The 21,884-nt window shown below is 27.2% G+C and overlaps 2 protein-coding genes across 2 annotated transcripts; both read left to right on the forward strand.

The window, feature by feature from the left end:
- The first annotated feature begins 1,531 nt into the window (after positions 1-1,531).
- On the forward strand, positions 1,532-4,264 carry LOC132928601 (venom serine carboxypeptidase-like). The gene is made up of 2 exons (XM_060993394.1): positions 1,532-2,581; positions 3,317-4,264. The coding sequence occupies exons 1-2, from the start codon at positions 1,816-1,818 to the stop codon at positions 3,958-3,960; spliced, it is 1,410 nt and encodes a 469-aa protein (XP_060849377.1). The 5' UTR covers positions 1,532-1,815; the 3' UTR covers positions 3,961-4,264.
- Positions 4,265-7,829: 3,565 nt separating this feature from the next.
- On the forward strand, positions 7,830-21,537 carry LOC132928600 (ATP-binding cassette sub-family C member 4-like). The gene is made up of 26 exons (XM_060993393.1): positions 7,830-8,043; positions 8,128-8,211; positions 12,938-13,048; positions 13,130-13,264; positions 14,489-14,699; positions 14,923-15,145; positions 15,226-15,382; positions 15,458-15,596; positions 15,689-15,799; positions 16,780-17,079; positions 17,155-17,319; positions 17,404-17,525; positions 17,591-17,688; positions 17,757-17,842; positions 17,916-18,292; positions 18,360-18,640; positions 18,717-18,796; positions 18,895-19,045; positions 19,554-19,660; positions 19,758-19,881; positions 19,953-20,123; positions 20,194-20,321; positions 20,379-20,624; positions 20,745-20,917; positions 21,013-21,253; positions 21,346-21,537. Exons 1-26 carry the CDS (start codon positions 8,036-8,038, stop codon positions 21,388-21,390), a joined length of 4,074 nt encoding a protein of 1,357 aa, XP_060849376.1. The 5' UTR covers positions 7,830-8,035; the 3' UTR covers positions 21,391-21,537.
- Positions 21,538-21,884: the final 347 nt, after the last annotated feature.

Below are 21,884 nucleotides of genomic sequence, written 5' to 3' on the forward strand. Positions count from 1 at the left end.
ATGCCGTATGTTCGCCACCCCTTATTTATAGTGTATGATACATATTTTTCATAATAATAAATTTAAAAATCTTAATTTTTACTATAGGATAAAGCATTAGGGTTAGAAGTATATATTTCTATCAACTTCATTACTTTATTTTGATTTTGTAGAGGAAAGCTGAAAAGGAGATATTGGCTTGTGCATAATAACTAAAATTGACATTTGTATAGATTGCATATTTTTATTGGTTGGTAAAAAATATAGCTAGTTTATACCAAAATTTGTTTCCTAACCTACCAATGCTGTAAAAGAAATTATGTTTTGTACATTTATCATTTTTTCATATTACAGTTTTTTCACATTTTTAAGAAATACTATAGTGTTTTGTACAATTTTAGAACATATTTTGGATTTGGAAAGATCATTTTCATAAATTTATTTATAATTTTCATAATAAAAATATTAGTTTGTTTTAATCAAATATTTAATATGAATAATTCAATTTATTAGTAAAAATAGGTAAGGTTAAATCTTAATCGTCAGTCTCGGTTTTTTTTATCAAAAACATTTCGTTTGGTTTTTAAATTAAGATAATACTACACATTTTTATGAAACAAAGGCAGTATAATATTATAAAATAAATAAATCATCTAATTTAAAATAGAATATTACAATTAACTATCGTGTTGTTTTTTTTTTAAAAGCATATTTTTGTAATATGGCATAACTACATACGTCATACATATTTTATAGGTTTTAAGGAAATACATTTTTTTCGGCCTTAGTAATAAGTAATAACAATTTTAATATAAAGATGATACCTAAAAAAATACAATGGAGTGAGATATAACTCTTATTCTTCCTTCCATTGTGTCCAATGGACACACTACTAATATGTATCGGCTTTAATTTCCATTATACTCTATAGTTTACCAATTATCACAGTTAAAAAGTGTACAGTATACATGCCTGTACTGCACTACTCCTAGACCAAAAGTAGATGGCCCAAACGAGTTTGACCGCTAACTGTACCTATTAACACCGAATAATTTATCAAAGTCGGGTGGGTAACTCATATTAGTCATATTATTTACATTTAGTTCAGTTAATATAAGCAAACATTTAATTAAGTAATAACTATATACTTAATATACATGTTACTTTAATGTTTTCTAACTATTATATATTATTGGCGTTATTAATTATTAATGTAGTGAAAAAACGTTTTAAAACTATCAATTCGATCAATATATCATATATAAGTTGTATTATATGATAAATTGTGCCTTATAAATTGGTCATATTATACTTCGAACCCGATAAGAAGACACGGTGTACGTGACGCCCGTGACGGTAGAGATTTGTCTAAACTGTTATCGCCGCGTGTGCTGTTGCAGTAAATACACAGCCGTGGCGGGTCATCTTAATAGAATGACCTCTACCACCACCATAAGTACATATAAATAATAAATATTATATTAATCGTCAAAAGGTACGTTATTCAACGGCAGCCGCCTAATCGACATTCGACAGTTTAATAATAATTTAATTAAATAATATATACACAACAATGATCACTGATCAGTTTAAATATAGTAGGATTGTGTTTTATCGGTTTTCAGTCAATCAGTCGGCTGCCAAGTTCCGACAATATCGAACGTCGTTCCTGCGGCGGCAATAATAATAATAAATCACGTCGTTCGCCGAGTCGAGTTCAGATCGCATATCGTCAAATCAGATCGCCGCATATTATATACATTATATTATATTATTATACAATATTGTATACAGTGTGTTCGCAGTAACAAGACGTGTTTTTATAGTCTGACCACAATGCGTTTTGTGGCAGCGATGTTAGCGTCACCACTGTTGGTCGCGTTCCTCTGTTTGTTCGCCTCCAGTCGGACAGCCACAGCAGTGCCATCCGATGGTGGCATTGGCGACGGGCCCCTATACCTGACGCCCTTGATACAGGCGGGCCGGATCGACGAGGCGCGAGCCGCGTCTAAGGTGAAACCCCTGAAGGCGGCCATCGAGAGCTACTCCGGTTACCTGACCGTGGACAAGGCGCACGGTTCCAACATGTTCTTCTGGTTCTTCCCCGCCATGAGTGGCGCTAAAGACGCACCCGTCATGCTGTGGCTGCAAGGCGGCCCAGGTGCGTCAAGCTTGTACGCCGTGTTCGACGAACACGGTCCATTCTCGGTGGCTAAGACCCACGGGCTCAAGCTGCGTAACCACACGTGGGTGGCCACCCACTCGATGTTGTACTTGGACAATCCGGTGGGCACGGGGTACAGCTTCACCGGCGACGAAGCAGGATACAGCGCCAATCAGACGTCCGTCGGTCTCAACGCGTACGACGCCCTGGTGCAGTTCTTCACGCTGTTCCACGAGTACCAGCACAACGATTTCTACGTGACCGGTGAGTCGTACGCGGGTAAGTACGTGCCGGCCGTGTCGTACGCCATCCATTTGAATAACCCCGGAGCAAAAGTCAAGATTAACCTCAAGGGACTGGCTATCGGCAACGGTCTGGTCGATCCCATCAACCAATTGATATACAGTGAATACCTGTACCAGCACGGGTTCGTCGACGGTAATTATAGTACACATATAATATAACGTACGTCATAATTAAGACTGAGTATTTGAAACACTATAAAAATATCCTTAAAAATTATTTATTTTAGATGCTTTTATTATTACTATATTTTTTTAAATATAAAAAGTACGGTAGATTGTAGTCTATAATTATAGACTATAATCTACCGTGGTTTACATTATAAATATACGGCTGTGCGTATACCTCTATAATATACCGTAATAAAAAGTATCGAGTCGTTTTAAAAAAGTCAAAAACTATATTATTTTTATCATGCTTTAATGTTAATAATATATTTCAGTTAAAAATATAAAATTAGAATAATTGTATTTATTTATTAAAAGTTTAAAAAATATTGTACTAATAATAGCACAGCTATACAAACTATATAAAACGATAAAACTTTAAAATATGAGTAAAATAAAGGTGTTTTTAAGGTAACTGTTAAAGAAAAATACGAAAAAAAGAAAAGTATACAAATAATCAAATATTTTTTAAAATTGAGTTCATTATTAGGAGGTTTATGATTCAAACATCGCACTAGGAAAACTATGTTAATAAGCTAAAAAAAAAAGAATTAATAATAAATATCTACAAGATCTCAAAACAAATATTATATAGATACTTAATATTACAGAATCACGATCTAATTCTACTTTAATGATGATTATCCTGACATTATACTATCGTATTATATTATTTTATTATTAATATTATGTATCATCATAGATTATGGTAAACAAGAGTTGGATAAACTGGAGAACCTAGCCCGTGCACAAATCCTTAACGAAGACTTCCAGGGCGCTTTTAGCACGTTCGACAAGCTGTTAAACGGAGACGTTTATCCGTATCCGTCATTATTCCAGAACCTAACCGGCATGCGGTACTACTTCAACATGTTGTGGGACCGAGAACCGACGCCGTACGGCGACTGGGAGAAGTACGTGCAAGAGCCGTTCATGCGGGAAGCGCTGCACGTGGGCCAGCAGCCGTTTAACAACGGTACTACGGTCGAACACCACCTGGCGAATGACATGATGCAGTCGGTAGCCCCGTGGCTCGCCGCCCTACTGGACGCCGGCCAGTACCGCGTTCTGGTGTACTCTGGGCAGTTGGACATCATCGTGCCCTATCGCGGCACAATGAACATGGTCAAGTCGTTGAAGTGGTCGGGCTCGGATCGGTTACAGAATGCGACGCGAACCATTTGGCGGGTGGGCAACGAAAACGCGACGTTCGTGGCTGGTTACGCGACCACGGTCGATCCGCTGACCGTATTGCTGGTCAGGGATGCCGGTCACATGGTACCGGCAGACCAGCCGATCTGGGGCCTGGACATGATCAACCGATTCACGACCGGCAAACCGTTTTAACTAGACCATGAGTCCGGTAATGTTTCATGACAATATCGCATTATAATTTTATGTTCCCACAATAATTATTGTTACACGTTTGATTTAATCGCCCAGGAGAATTAAATTATAATTTATAATAAGTATCAGCTGCCGCCGATTAAAATACATTACAATTTGTATCCGTCGACGTTGAATTAATTGATATATTATTATAATTTTGTACGTAACGTATTCACATTCGGTCTATTGGTCTATATAATGTGTACCTAATGATAAATAATAATAATAATAATAAATTATCAACAATAATTTTATAAAACTATGTTAAAGCCTGTGTTATTTAATTGATGAACATAGTCCTAGTCATTGTACCGTATTATATTGTTATTGCTGTATTATCTATGTGTATATACCTCGAGCACCTCAATAGGTACTGTGATTAAAAATTTGATAACAAATGTCAAAAGATCGTTGCTATAGTATTATACTATAATATAGTATAATGTTGATGATGACTTATCGATTACTGAGTTACTGACCGTATTAACTCTGGTATCTGTTCGTGCAGTGGTTATTTGTGCGTATATATGTATAACGTACATAATTATAGTCGATACAATGAAAATACGAGACACCACCATAATATATAACATAATAATAATATATATACCAGATGTTCAATAAGTTTGAAAACAAATTCTTAATTACTGTATGTCTGTAGATATGCATATTTCAATACCTATGTTGCAGGAGCAATAACAACAGATAACACTGGTGTATATTCATAATGCAAATATTTAACAAACTCATTAATGTTAAATCATATTGTCGTTTATTAGTCCCAATTAATCTAATGATAGTTTTCCAAACTTATTGGATATCTTCTATATAATTATTTAATAATGATGCCACATTCTACCTTGCATATTATGATGTGTTGTTTCTGTATTACAAACTTACAACTTAACAAATTAGTGTTCAGCAGTTCCGATTTTATGTAATAATATGCTTTAATCAATAATCATCATAGAGTAAATTGGTCTAGTATAAAATTCTAAAGTAAGTACGTTATCTTCGTTATCTTTGTTTTCTTTTTGGATTCTTTACGATGTTTTAATATTTAGTGAATTATGAAAATTTATAAAATGTAATATTTTACATACTCATGTAGCCATACATTATAAATTTATAATGATTAATTAAAAACTAAAATATTGTAAAAAATCAATAAAAACAGATAATATTCTTTCTTTTAAGTATAATAATGTCAATTCACTCAAGGTAATTTTATTACTCAAAATTATAACTACATATATTAATCACAAATTCGCTATGTATACGTTTGTATAAGACCAATTATCAATGTACCAATATGTCTTCATAGATCTCTTGAAATTATAGTGAGGAAGTCGTATTAGTTTGAATTTCTTTAATTAATTAAGAGGCTTGTTAATTGTTTATCTATTAAGGTATTCTATATAAAATTATTGACAAATTCGAACTAAATTCTAAAAAGTAAAAGTTAATATTCAGTAATCACTTTTATTTCATATGTTAACTGTTAATTGGTATACCTACATTACTAATTTTTAGAGAAGTGGAGAAAATACTTTTTTCAACTAATATTTGATATAATTGACCATAGACCGAAGTTCAAATTATTTACTTATTGATAAAACAAAGCATTACAAATTAGTGCACTTAAAAAATATTGAAATCGTAGTATTGATATGCTAAAATTTTTAATGGAAATATAATGTTAATTTGTAGTTTTTTAATCATATTAAATAGACATTATAGAGGCACATTTCATTAGGACTTTTGAATATGGTTATACTAATATAAAATGTAACGCCTATAATATACCTAAATTTAATACATTTTACTAGAATATAATAGAATACATTCTTAGTTTTTAAAATCAACAATTTGTAAATAAACATCAACAATTTCACACAAGTTGTTACAATTTTTTCACATCATATTTAAAGTTCAAATTTCAAAGAAAATGAATATTGAAACTAAAAATAAAATGTTTAGATATTTTTATTGTTATCCAAAAAATTTGTAACTTCATCACCACGTATATTATTATTTACTATACATAATGCAATTTTCAAGATAATAAGATTTATTTCAAGCTATTTATACCACTGAACAATTCATAGTATTTCATACTATTCTTAAGACTATAGTATCTATATCGGTAATGACTTGGAATTTAATAACAGCTAGTAATATTTATATGAAGTAATATTATAATAAATAGTAATTATTAACTACTGTATAACATAAAATACCGTTTGTATTTAGCAAAAATGTATTCAACCAATTTGTATTACTAATAGACAAATAAATTACTAATAAGTAATAACAATATATGTATATAATTTAATGGTTATTAATATTATCCTTTTTAGAACAATATAACTATACCTTTTGAATCGTTTTTATCGTATACTCCGAAAATAAAGAATAAAAAAACTGATGTTTGTTTTTATTGTTAATATAGTTCATTAGCGTAATCAGATAATGTTTTTGGTATTGAAACGCCCCCCTCCTCTGTATTAATAAAAAAAAAAATTGTATTATATAATATATGATTCAAATTTCTACAAAATATGTTATCATATTATAGTTATTTTTCATATTTAATATTATTAATAAGATAATTGATGAAATATTTAGTAGTACGTCTATTTAGTGTGAATAAATCGTATAATGATAGATCGTACAACCAAATAGATAATATAAATTTGGCTTTAAAAAATTAAAACTTGATTTTCCTTTTAAAATATATAGTAAATACCTATACTAGTGTTGGACCGTCGCGTTCACATTAAAAAAATGCTGACGTTGTGATGGATGAAAAGTATGAATACATCACAACATTATAGGGTATCTATATAATAACCATAATTATTAATATTAAGTAAAAAAAAAAAAAACAATTTATTTTGTTAAAACCTATTTTTTATGGTTTATGAAATTAACGACGTCTTAAACTCTTCACAGTATTTATCTAATTCCTTTATTCTTGGACTATATTTATATACTATGTATACTATACTTTTAGAATTCAATAGTAATATAATGATTCACTCCAATATTCTAATACTTATTGAAGATAAATTGTTATTTTAATTATAGAGCAATATAACTAAAAAAATTCAATATTTACATACATTATATAAACTGCTTTCGGTGTTTGGTTCTTGATGTCTAGATTAATATATGTCAATATATTATCTGAGTATTGACAGGAAAATAACAGTGTATGCAGATGACATGCCTGCTTTTAAGTTTTATATTATAATATCATATATCATATATTATACGTAAATTATCATAATTTAATATTATAAGTTTGTTTTTAATATAAATTTATATATCAACTAATCTGTTCACATTTACTTAATGAGTTTAATTTATTAAATGTAACAATAAATCTAAGAAACATATTATTTGTACTGTATTTTATTTATTTGTGATATATAAAAATTTTCTTCTGATATAATGAATACAAAAAATAACAAGTGTTATGATTTGAAGTATAACAAAGTTTTTACTCGTAATCACAATTGTTTTTATATATCACGACTGTACATAGAAGGTAATTATAGTAAAGTAAATAATATGTAAGAATTTTAATCATTGAGTTAACATATTTCTTATGTTATACTTATTTATGAATTTCATTCCAGATCCCCTCACAAATATTATTTAACGCCGGTCTTATATTAGATGTATGATTGGTTCATCCTGTATACTGTCTTTATGAATGTACTACAAATAGTGATTACAGATAAGATACTATATGTATACACTATAATATGTACCAATAAAACTGGTATTAGGTAGTGGAAAATATCAGTGTGCTATAAATTTATAATTTCAGTTACTTGACATTCGGTGTGCGCGTATAGTTTATACTACTAATATATTGTAACCGAAATAATATATTTATTATTTTAAAATATTAACGCCATCACAAAGTACACGATATAATATTAACAAATAAAACATAATATTGTTATAACTCAATATTCATCATAAATCATAACACGAATTATATACTCATACCATATACATTATGTACAGGTAAGTGATCAAATTTATTCATAAATTAAATCTATATTAACTAGTAACCAACTCAATTTATATTTATCTCTTTTATTATTTCAGAGAGATACCAAGGACAGATAGTAAAGTAGAACGCACTCACAACCCAAGATGTAATGCAAATTTTTTTGAAATCATCACACATAGGTAAATTAATTAAAAATTATAAACTTACCTTGGTGTATTTTGTCGTTTAAATATACGTATAAGTTAAAAATATGGAAATGTCAGTTATTAATTAGACTGATTTTTTTTTAATATCTTTTAATAACGGAACCGTTTTTATTTGAATTAAATGATAAATTATTTTATTTTATAAAAAGCGATATTGAACGGTGACGATGTACTAACTTTAATAATTGAATATTCTTAATTTCCTAAGAATATTTAAAAATGTATTCATATTACTATTGTCAGAGGTGTATTTCTTAATTGCCGGAGGGCCTATATAGGCTGCCTAGAGTGAACAATTTATAGTACCCCAAATATGTTTAGCGATCTAATTTAATTTTCTCTTTTGAATAGATCCTAAAAAAAATGTATATCTTATATAATATACTTGTCAAACTTGGTTAATTTTAGATACATTATATCTGAAATGTATATACTATGTAAAAAAAGTCATTGTTGGATAATGCCAGACGGTTGGTATCAAGTATCGGGCGTATTTTAGCAGCAATAACCGCATTCCAAACAACTTTCTTGAATAGATTTATTTTTATATCATAATCGAAAACTAAAATTGAAAGAAAGTGATCAATTTTGAGTAGAAACATACAGAGTAATTTTAGACTACTTAAGAAATTTATTAGAAGATAGACATAATGTGTGTGTACTTTCTTAATTTGCGATTTTATTTCCTTCGAAAATCACCAAAATGCAATGCAATGTTATGGTCTTCAAAAAATATACAAAAAATATATCGCAATAATGTTTAGAAAATAATTTTCATACATTCCATCTTTAAGTTCAAATCAAAAACAAAGAAAATTTGTAAATTACTTAGAGAAACAGGTTTATGCAAATTGTATTCTTACATTAATAATTAATATTCGCATTTTTATGTGTACACTAATAGCAAAGTGTTTAACGGAACGTTATTTTTCATATTTAAAACAAGTAAAAACTTACTTAAGATCACACAAATAAGAAGAAATATTAAAAAGTTTTAGCAATGTTTACAATTGGATTAAATATTCTTATTTCGTTACCAACTAAACATATAATTAAATCGTTAGCTAAACAAAAATCAAAAAGAAACATTTTTTAACTTACGTAATTATTTTTAGTGTTAACGTGTATAGTGTATATACTAATAATTTATTTATTAATCAATATGCATTAATAAAGATTACTTAAATATTAGTATAATCAATGAAAAATGTAAGTTAAAACTAAATATTAGTTGATAACGGTTTGGAATTCGTTAATAATTAGATTTTTACAGAAATACGGAATTATAGTCATTAAACAGTACTTCTATACACGCCAGAACAAAACGGGAAAATTGAACGAGATAATTGAACTATAGTTAAGGCTACAAAAACAATAAAATTATTTAATAAAAAAACTTAGATATATCATTGTGGATAGAAAGTTTTAATACGGTTGTATATACATTGAATTTAACAGATACAGGTTAAGTTAAAAGTAAATCACCTATGAACTTTATTTTAACAAAGAACCAAAACTAAATCATCCAAGAATATTTAGAAATGAAGTATATGCTCATTTTAAAAGCAAAAAGGGTAAAAATACCCTTAATACTTCCAAAATGTTGGATATAACAATAATACTAAAGGCTACAGAGTATGGTTTCCAGGTAAAAACAATAAAAGTGTATTTAAATATATTATTTTTAAGAATGAATTTAATGAACAAGAAATAGAGTATTATGATAATCCACTACAGATCAAGATATTAAAATAGAACTACAAGAAATCGATACAGTAAATCAACAACAGGAACAGCATCAAACCGATTTACGTGATATAACTTAGACAGAAAATTTAATAGACCAGATTAGTGATAAAAGGGTATTCACAAAAATATGGAATAGATTTATAGATTATAAAGAAACATTTTCTCCAGAAATTCGTTATGAATCAATTAGGATTAGGTATATTATCAATTTCAGTGAATGAAAATCTCAAATTTGAAACGATTTAATATACAAACTGTATTTCTATACAAAGCTTTGAAAGAATAAATCTACATGTTACAATATTACAACCAATAGGGTATAAAGTTAATACAAATCGTATGTCTAAACTAAAAAAAAGTTTTTATGGATTAAAACAAGCACCAAGATGTTGAAATACTAGATTTACAAATTTTTTATGTAAATTCAATTTAAAATCTAGTAACTAGTATCTAGATACTTTTATGTTCACAAATAATATTTAAAGGATAATAAAAGTATTTTAGCTATTTTTGTATACGACGGGTTAATAGCTGCACAAAATGAAGAATTGATAGAACGAATTGATACAGCGCCCATAACGGAATTTCAGATGATAACGGTGTCATTAAACTAATTCATTGATTAAAAGATAGTTCAATATTTATTAATCAGAGCAATTATGTAATTAATATTGTAGCGAGCTATGATTACTTATACATAATATATACATATTTATATATAGGTTTATGGTCATATCCCCGTCTTACATTTCCCCGTCCTTGTTTCCCCGTCCTACATTTCCCCGTTAGACTAATTTTCCCGTCGGACATTTCCCCTTCCAATTCACCTTTTTTTTCTAATTATTTTCAATATCAAGTTTATAATACATAACTACTGTAAGGTAAGCGCCCTCACACTTATTTCCAGACTTGGGACTGGCAACTCGTACTTAATACGTAATTAGTTGGAGGTTTACACTTTCCTTTTTGTTGTTACCTTAACTAAAAATTAAAATAAAAGAATACTTTGTTTTTGCACTAAAATTGTGACGTAAGATGACCATACGAAGGGTATATTTTATTTATCATTATGCATTTCATTTTTTTTGGCGCCCTTTAAACCATACGCCCGAGGCGCATGCCCCCTAGGCCCCTCCACGGCACGGCTCTGATTCTAACTTCATCCTTCGGTATGATTCACTTTGAAATTCACAACAATATCATACAAAAAATTAATTTAAACGATGCAAAGGAATTATCGATACCAATACTATAAAGTCTTATTATATATATGTGTGTGTGTGTGTGTCATGTATACATAATGATAGAACGTAATCCGATCGGAGACAACATGGGATGTGTATGGACGTAAAGCGTATGGGAAAAAGAAGAAACATTAAGTGCCACGCATCAATTAATAAACACCGAATATTATTTTACCGACGACGGACGACAACTGAGTAACTGACGATAAGTCTGTAGTCACCAGTCATCCCGACGTACATAAGCATACACAAATAATATAATGTAATTAATACAAATATACAATTTTATAATTCAAAATTAATATTGCCACACTAATAAGTAGGTCCGATAGTATATTGATCTAGAAAAAACTATATCAGACCAAACAAATAAAACATTTCCTTATCGACAAGTAGTAGGAACTAGGAAGTAGGTATGTTGTTTTTATCTCAAATAACGAGATCAAATATAGTAAATTCGATTAATTATGTTAGTGGTTTCTTAACTAATCGATAAGAAGGCACATTGAAACCTAATTTTAAAAAAAATTTACGTAATATAAAGAAAACAATAAATTATGGTCTATATTTTGATAATTTAAAATTATAAATGTATAATTATGAAGACTACGCATTTGTATACAAACACCTAAATCAAAATCAGGGTATTTATTCAAACTAAGATCGTCAGTCATTTTATGTATATCACGCTGAGACAAAAAAATATATCTCTATAATCAACAGAAGCAGAATATATCGCAGCATGTGAGACAATTAAAGGTACAATTTGGTTAATAAATCTTCACAGCTTAACAACTGGGGAATAAGCTCAACTAATATTATATATAAATAATTAATCAGCTATTCGATTTATAAAGAACCCAGAAATTCACAAACGAACATAACATAATATAAATGTTCACTACCATTTTATCAGGGAAAAATATGAAGACAAAACTTTTCAGTTAAAATTTGTAGGAACAAAGGACCAGATATAGTGACATACTGGCAAAGCCACTTTGAGCGTTTTGAAAAGCTATTAGCAATGTGCGTTAAACAAATGTAATTTTAAATTATATAAATTATCAATTAAAGGGCAGTGTTTAAAATATAATTAATATATTACAAAGATTATACAATATTACATAATTGCTACATCGATTTGTTATTTTTAAATGTAAATCGCAATTTTTAAAATCTCACTTATAAGTATATGATATATAAAAGTGACCAAACTCAATCTGTGTTAATTTTATTAAAGTATTTCTTATGTACACGTCATGTTTGTATTGTAAGCATAGTAGCAATAGTATAGAAATACAATTTGTCTATTACTACTGAAGGATAAATATTCCTATTTTCTGCCCTTTTCCACAATATTATTGTGTTATTATATTAATAATTTTTCTAACTTTTGACTCCCAAATTAACCAATACTAAATAAAATTTTCAAAAAACATGTTGATTAATTCTTTCCTTACCTACTTAGAATCTACAATGTATTACACAATTCATCAAACATATATTATAATATATAAATTTAAAGTATTATACAACTGTAAGATTTGTGGTAGACTCGTACACTGTTAATTACCAAAATTATTTAACTCTTATTTTCCAAATCAATAAATGTTATTTAAAAAAATATATATTTGTATAGTTCTAAGACTAATTTTTTATAAAAAATTAAAAATAATAAGTATGCTCATTATATATATTATTTATAGTTGGATTTCAAATCTATTAAAGATAGGACGACTCAGAGATTTAAATGAAACGGATTTGTATACGACATTAGACGACCAAAAATCATCAACATTAGGCGATAAATTGGAAAAGTAAATTGACAATAATCTATAATCAACCACATAGATTTTTATCAATACTTTAAAATCATTTGATATTAATTTTGACTTTAGGATATGGAGATCAGAGTTAGCCAATGCGTATTCGATGAATCGAAAGCCAAAATTGTTGAGAGCTTTGCTACGAATGTTTGGTGCTAAATTAATGCTATACGGATTAATGTTTTGCATAACCGAAATTATTTTCAAGTAAAATTATTTTTTTAATTTTTAGATTAAATATATGATAATATATTTATATAAAAAATTATACTTTATGAGTATTAGTAGGTAAATTATTATTTTAATATCCCATTACTTAAGATTAAGTAATAAATAATAAATAATTTATGTCATTTTATATCATTATGACAAAAATTATTTTTCGTTTGAAAAATATTTATTTTTATAAGCATGAATTAATACTATAATATTATTACTAAATTCCCATGCATATAGCCATATTGTAAAAGTAGTTATTTAAATGATTATAATAACTGCAATAAGTAAATTCAAAAATCGCATTTTAAATTCAGAACAGTGCAATGAATTTTTGACTCGACAATGATGTCGAGTTTATTTAAAAAAAAATATCAAATATCTATAGTCATACAATTTGTTTTACACGCGTTTTATGTTACAATTCATTCAAAATTAATAAAAATCGCGAAAACTATTTTCAGTTAGAAATTCATAAACTTTTTTTTTTTTTGTTAAATCTAAATTTGGAAATTAAATACAAAATTCCTCATAAGCAATTCATTTTTAATCCATAAAATCTAATAACACATATAAAGGCAATTATTTTATATAAACATTTAATGCTCAAATTTGGACTTAATTATATATTTAAAGATAAATTATGTTAATTATTTAAATATAACTTAAGAAAACATTATTTGTGAAGTAAATATTTAAATAATTATGGTTAATAGCAACGACAAGAAGTAAATTCAAAAATCGCAATTTAAATTCTGAACAAAACGATGAATTTTCAATTTTACAATATTATGTGTATTATTTTGTGTGTGTGTATACATACTCGTTAGGTAATCGATAAAATTCTTTAAATTTTCAAAAATGATGTGGTTTCTGGTAGTAAATATTTGTATTTTAAAGAGGTCAAAATAAAAAAAAACTAATTTTACAAAATCGACTATTCTTTTTTGGTGTAATATGAGAATAAACAATTGTAGATACTTTAAACTTTATCAAAATATTCTTACACTTTAAGATATATTTATAGGCATGTGATTTCCATTTTTTTTTTTTTTTATAAACTTCGATGAAAAATCGATACATTATACTGAACATTAAATAAACTAATATATAATTATATTAATGTTTATTTTATTAATATACCTAGTAAAAACCCTTAAGTATAATGTATTTTAATATCTATGTTTATTGTATACGCTTATATCTTAATTACAGTATGTCTCAACCTATATTAATTGGTGAACTATTAGCATATTTTAATCCTAATCATTCAAAAGATACGGATATAAAATATGCATACCTATGTTCATCAGGTTTAGTATTCAGTATACTCATGACAATTATCCTTTTCTATTACACATATGAAGAAATCATGAACGAAACAATGAAGGCACGAGTTGCTTGCTGTTCTTTAATCTACAGAAAGGTAAACCTATTACAAAATATTCTTTAAATTATATGTAAATATGTTAATTTTAATATCTGATACAACAGTACATATTATACATATTATACATTTTTTTTCCACTGTAATACTGTATTATGTACTTAGATGTGGGAAACAACGTGAATATTATTTTCCAGAATTTCCCTAATTTGTTTACTTTAATTTACTAAAAGAATAATAAATTAATTTTTTTTCTACGTAGACATTATGCATAAGTCATAAAAGTTTTGGTGAAACTGCCGTTGGACAAGTGATGAATTTGATATCGAATGATGTAAATCGGTTCGATTATGCGATACATCATATACATTATTTATGGATTGGACCTCTGCAAATAATAATAGGCATATATTTTTTGTGGCAGGAAATTGGTGTGTCCTCATTAATTGGAGTAGCTACATTTCTTTTTTTTATTCCTTTACAAGGTATTTTTAAATAAAGAAATAATTAATTATATGAACATATAGTTATATACCTATAGTTAAACCACTTTTTTCAATTTCAGGTTGGATGGGAAAATTAATTTCGAAATTCCGTTTACAAACAGCAAAGAACACTGATGAAAGAATACGATTTATGAACGAAATCATTTCGGGAATACAAGTGATCAAAATGTACACATGGGAAAAACCTTTTGGAAATCTTATAGAATATGCAAGAAAGTATGTATGAGTTGATAATATTATCTATATTATATTCAATGTATAAAGTATTATATTATGTGGAGATTATTATAGAGTAGAAGTTGAACAAATTAAAGGAGCCACATTTATTAGATTCATATGGATATCATTTAAAGTAATTCAATCAAGATTTCAAATATTTATTACCATTTTAATCTACGTCTTATTAGGAAATAGAATTTCTTTCAGTAAAGTAAGTTCACAGTTGGGTTATGTATACTTGTAATTTGTACATATGTATATAATACACTATAAACCTATTCTATTTTTATTATTTGCTCACAGGTTTACGTCCTTACAAGTTTCTTCAATTTGTTGCATGCGTCAATGGCATTTAAATTTTCTCTTAGTTTGTTGGGATTAGGAGAATTAATTGTGTCAATTAAACGCATTCAGGTATGAAGACATTTAATATTTTTTATACACACCTATATATTTAAAATTATGAACATTTAAAAAAGATGAGCAATTCACAAGTGGATACCACTCTGATATAAAATAGGTGTCGTACGATCGACGGATATATTAAATTTGAATTCATTGATGTATTATTATTCAATTGATGTACGTATATAGATATAAAAAACGATTATGATACTACTTTCACTTTTCATGATATGTTTTTCTTTTATTATTGTTATTTATTTATTTGTATCACTGAAGGTTAATTTTATTGTTGTCAAAATATGGTATTTATTATACAATTAACATTTCATTTTTACAATAATAATGGCACCATATTATGTTTTAATTATAATGACTATTGAGTGAATATAAGCATGCTATAAAGTGTAATAAACTGTAAATATGTTCATGGTACAACTGTGCTATATTTTTAAAACTGACATTAAAATATCCTATGTTATAAAAATTTAAACTTCAAACGATCATAATAAAAAAATGCTGTTTCCGCTAAACTTTTTTTATTATCATAATAAGTAGAAAAATGTAATATAACTTCTATTAAATATTCAAATTTTAGATATTAAAAACACATTATAAATAAGCATAAAAATAATTAAAAAATTAAACTATGTGTTAGAATTTCTAACATTATCATTTGGTGAAACTTAGGTAAGTACGGTTATTAAATTTTGAATTACACAAAAAAAAAAATTAATCGAATTTATCGACTATTTAATTTACGTGAAAATGACAGTTGTTCCTTCATTTTTTTTTACTCTCGATTTTTTTGACCCTTTAGAGTACCAACTCAATCCAAAAACCATTCACAAATTTGAATATCAAAGTTTTTTTACTTTCCAAAACGCAAGAAAGATAAAAAAAAATACACATATCATTGTAAAATAACTATAACCAATACATGCATTGCTCCACAGTCCTCTCAGAATCTAAAAATAGATTTTTTTATATAGCATTATTTATTACTCGAAGAAAAAAATCCAAAAATCCAAAAATCTTATTTGAAATCTGATAAATCAGTGGAACAAGTCTTTGGACAATTACTCATTGCTGATGACCATATTACAAATAACTGTAATGACATTGAAAACAACAAAGAATATGTTAATAGTCTTAATAGTCATGGTATAGTTATTTTGAACACTTCTGCTAAATGGACGGATGTTCAAACTAATAATACATTAGAAAATATTAATTTAACAATAAATTCTGGAAGTTTGGTTGCAATTATTGGACCAGTAGGAGCCGGAAAGGTAAATATATAAACACTATATATTATATTGTACCTAATTTCTATAACATAAAACGATAATAAAAAATAATTACAGAGTTCATTGATACAAGCAATTTTAAAGGAATTGCCTGTTTTCAAAGGCAAAATCTCTGTGAACGGTGTAATTTCTTATGCATCACAAGAGCCATGGATATTTGCTGGGACTATTCAACAAAATATTCTTTTTGGATCACCAATGGACCAAGAACGTTTCAAACAAGTAAATACACACGGATTAACATTATATACTAATTATAACAACTTGATATTTAAAATATAGTTCACCGATATGATTTTTAAATAGGTTATTGATATCTGTGCACTAAAAAGCGATCTAGAACATTTTCCACTTGGTGATGAAACGATAGTTGGAGAAAGAGGAATAACCTTAAGTGGAGGACAAAGAGCCAGAATTAATTTAGCTAGGCAAATATAAATTTGAAAATTAAGTATAATTTATAAATTTAACAATTCGAAATGTTTTATTTCAGAGCGGTGTATAAAAAAGCAGATATTTACTTACTCGACGATCCACTTTCAGCTGTTGATGTTAAAGTTGGCAAGCATTTATTTGAAAAATGCATAAGAAGTGAGTAGGTGTACTTTAAAATTATTTAATTCTATGAACACGACTAACCGTCTAGTTTCTGATTAAAGGCTATCTCAAAGAAAAAGCATGCATTCTTATTACTCATCAAGTACATTTTTTATCTGAAGTTGACCAAATCGTTCTAATGGATAATGTAAGTATATAATATTAAAATTACTGTTAAGCTTAGTGTATTAACATTATATTATGTTTATTTTTGTTTTAAGGGTAATATTATAATTGAAGGATCTTATCAAGATATCCAAACCTCTATTTTTGACTTTGCGAAAGTACTTGGCCCTTTAAAAGGTACAACTATTGAAAATGAAAGTGAAGCTAACAATATAAACAGTGATGGTGCCGAATCGCGCTTAATTTCATCACAGCCTGGTTCAAACGAAAGTATTTTATCATCCAACTTTAAAGCCTTAACTCAGAAACCTAATGAAAAATCAGAATATCAGTCTTATAAATATGAATCCAAAAATGTTTTAATATCGTACATAACTGCTTGTGAGAGTACATACAATATTTTTTGGGGGTTTTTTATGTGCATTGTTATTTTAGCACTGATTGTCGGTGGAGATTTTTGGCTTAGCTTTTGGTAATATCATGTTAAATAAGTATGTACTCGTATAAATAATTTTGAAATTTTGTGATATACTTTTCAGGGTTAATCAGGAAGTATATTCATTTAATAATCCAAAAAATAAATTTGATAATAGTACATCAGAGCCACATGAATCATCCAACTTATTATTATGGTTAAACAATTATCATGAGTACTATGTTATAATTTATGCCTTATTCATGGTTGCCTTGATAATATCAGTGATAATTAGGTCTGCTATATTTGTTAAAATTACAATGAAAGCCTCAATTAATTTACACAATCGTATGTTCAACTCCATTATAAGAACTACTATGTTTTTTTTTAATACAAATTCTTCGGGTAAGTAATTGTATTTTTATTTAATATGTACATAATTATCATGTTATTACATTAAATATATGATATTTTTATACAGGAAATATAATGAACCGCTTTTCAAAAGACTTAGGAGCTGTGGATGAAATCTTACCAGATATTTTTTTGGATACTTTACAAGTTAATAATTTATCTATTCTTCTTTATGCTGTTTAATTTAAAAAATTTTAAATTTTATACATATAATTACTAACCGTTTATTTCTATATATTTAATAGATTTTCATGTTTATTTTTGGGACTGTAATTATTATTGGATTGACCAATATTTATCTTTTGATACCATCATTTATTGTTAGTTTTATCATTTATAAGTTTAGAGCTTATTATTTCTATACATCACAAAATGTCAACAGGTTAGAAGCGTCTAGTAAGTTTCATAGTTATAGTATTTATAAATTTATAGAGCACTAAAAAGTAAAAAATGCATTAATACAATTTTAAATACCTATGCACAAGTAAATAAAAAATGGTTTAAAAATGTAATCAATATTAAATTTATTCATTTAAGTATATGTATCACAATTAGACCTAAATACTATTAGATCTGCTAATAATATCCTCAAAATCCATCTAAAATACAAAACAAAAGTTCAAATAATTACAATTTTTTTTTTTAATAATAATAAATATGTTTGAAGTACACTAAACCTTTTAGTAAACACCTATATTTTCACATATGAATTCTCAGTTAAAAATAGTCCTCTAAACATTAAAAGGCTAATATATTGAGCAAAAATTTGGACAAAAAAAATTTATATTTTTAATCATTATGCCATAAATTAATTTTCTTGCTGTTTTTTTAAGTTATAATTTCATACAACTTCTTGCAATTTCACCTTCATAATATAATATATTATATTTTTAACTATTATCAGCACGAAGTCCTGTATTAACACATATGAATGCATCATTACAAGGTTTAACAACAATAAGAGCGTATAAAGCAGAAGATATTTTATCACGAGAATTTGACAAACATCAAGTACTTATATTAAAATATACTATAAAGCTTCTATTTTATTCATGCTACTATAACAGTTATTTTAATAATGTGTATTTTATTTTAATTTGACATTTAGGATTTAAATTCCTCGGCTTCACATTTGTACACAGGTTTAAATTTCGGATTCGGATTTTGGATAGATATCGTTTGTTTATTTTATTTATGTATTATTATATTCAGCTTTTTAATAACTGACAACAGTAAGTTGAAAGTTGTATGATTCTGTTGATAATTATAAAATATGTTATTTTACTTATAAATATACTTTTAGATATTTACGGGGGAAGTGTTGGATTAGCTCTTACACAAGTGATAACATTACTCGGTAGGATCCAATGGGGAGTAAGACAATCGACAGTACTACTATGCCAGTTGATATCAGTTGATAGAGTATTAGAATACACACATTTACCACAGGAAGATACTCTTCAACCTATTAAAGGTAAAATTTAATAATTATTGTACAATTTCTAACAAATATTTCAAACGAAAATTATTTATGTATGTTACAGAGCAATCGCCGGATAAAGAATGGCCTTATTCGGGGAAAATTTTATTCGAAAATTTTAATCTACGTTACAGTCTAAATTCACCTTATGTATTAAAAGATTTAAATATTCAAATTCTATCAATGGAAAAAGTAAGTGATGTAGTGTGATTTTAAATTGTAAATAATGATTTTTTTATGTTTATTTAGATAGGTATTGTTGGTAGAACCGGTGCAGGTAAATCATCGTTTATCGGGGCATTGTTTAGATTAGCTCTAAATGAAGGTAAAATTATCATTGACGGCGTGGATATACACGAATTGGCACTCAAAGACCTGAGATCTAAATTGTCCATAATTCCTCAAGAACCCGTATTGTTTTCTGGGACTATGAGAACAAATTTAGATCCATTTGACGAATATCCAGATCATGCTCTTTGGAAAGCTCTAGACGAAGTATAATGTTTTCTAGTTAATTTCACATAAAAAAAAAAATAATAAAATTTTATTAAAACTTGGTCGAAAGATTTTCAATAAATTATGATTTATGGACTATACAGTTATATATTATTGTAGGTAGAACTCAAAAACGTAGTAGAGAATTTGCCCGACGGTCTTAACTCGAAAATGTCTGCGAGTGGTTCGAACTTCAGTGTCGGACAACGTCAATTAGTTTGTTTGGCTAGAGCTATACTACAAAACAACAAAATTCTGATATTGGATGAAGCCACTGCCAATGTCGATCCACTGTAATAAAAAAAATAATTTTATTTAAAAATATTTAATTATATATATATATAATTATTTTATCTGTATCTAATTATATTAAAATTTTTATTTACAGGACTGATAAGTTGATTCAAAATACAATTAGGAATAAATTTAGACTTTGCACAGTATTAACAATTGCTCACCGTTTAAATACTATAATGGACTCTGACAGAGTACTAGTAATGGATTTTGGAAAAATAATTGAATTTGACCATCCATATAGTTTGTTAAAAAACACTGATGGATTTTTCTACAAAATGGTAGAGCAAACGGGAAAGGATACAGCTTACTTTTTACATAATGTTGCTTCAGAGGTGCCACATAATATATCTCATATTTTTATTTATAAGCTACATGATACTTTATAATTTTATAATTTGAATTAATTTATTATTATTTTTTTTAGAGTTTCAAAACATTACAGTCGAGAAAGAAATCTCCGAGCCATTAAATCATTGAATAATTGGTTTAAAAATATTATAAAGATGTTGTATCATATATTCATATAACTAACTTTTTATTATTTTAAATGTTGTTTTTAGTAAAACTTTGGTTTTATTACCATTTTTATTACGATTATATTTTCTCGTTTATATATATTACAACTTATAGAACGATTACACTTTTTTTCTTGAACTATTGTAAATTTATCAACTAGTATATTACTAGTCGATACATTTACAATAATAGTAGCATCTATTACTTACCTAAAAATTATTAAAAATTAATAAAAAATATTTTAATGGATTCTTGTATTTGAACAATGTAGAAGAATGAAAAACAACTTTGTAGGTACAATTCTTTATTATTATATTTATTCTAAACATCAGATGGCCGTATATTTATTCAATATTTAAAAAATAATTAAATATTAATTTATAGAAGGCATAATAATTAGTACATATTATTAAACAGGTCTGATATAAACTCTGCTAGTTATGTTTA

This window comes from Rhopalosiphum padi, chromosome 4, assembly GCF_020882245.1.
Source record: "Rhopalosiphum padi isolate XX-2018 chromosome 4, ASM2088224v1, whole genome shotgun sequence".
Taxonomy (NCBI): domain Eukaryota; kingdom Metazoa; phylum Arthropoda; class Insecta; order Hemiptera; family Aphididae; genus Rhopalosiphum; species Rhopalosiphum padi.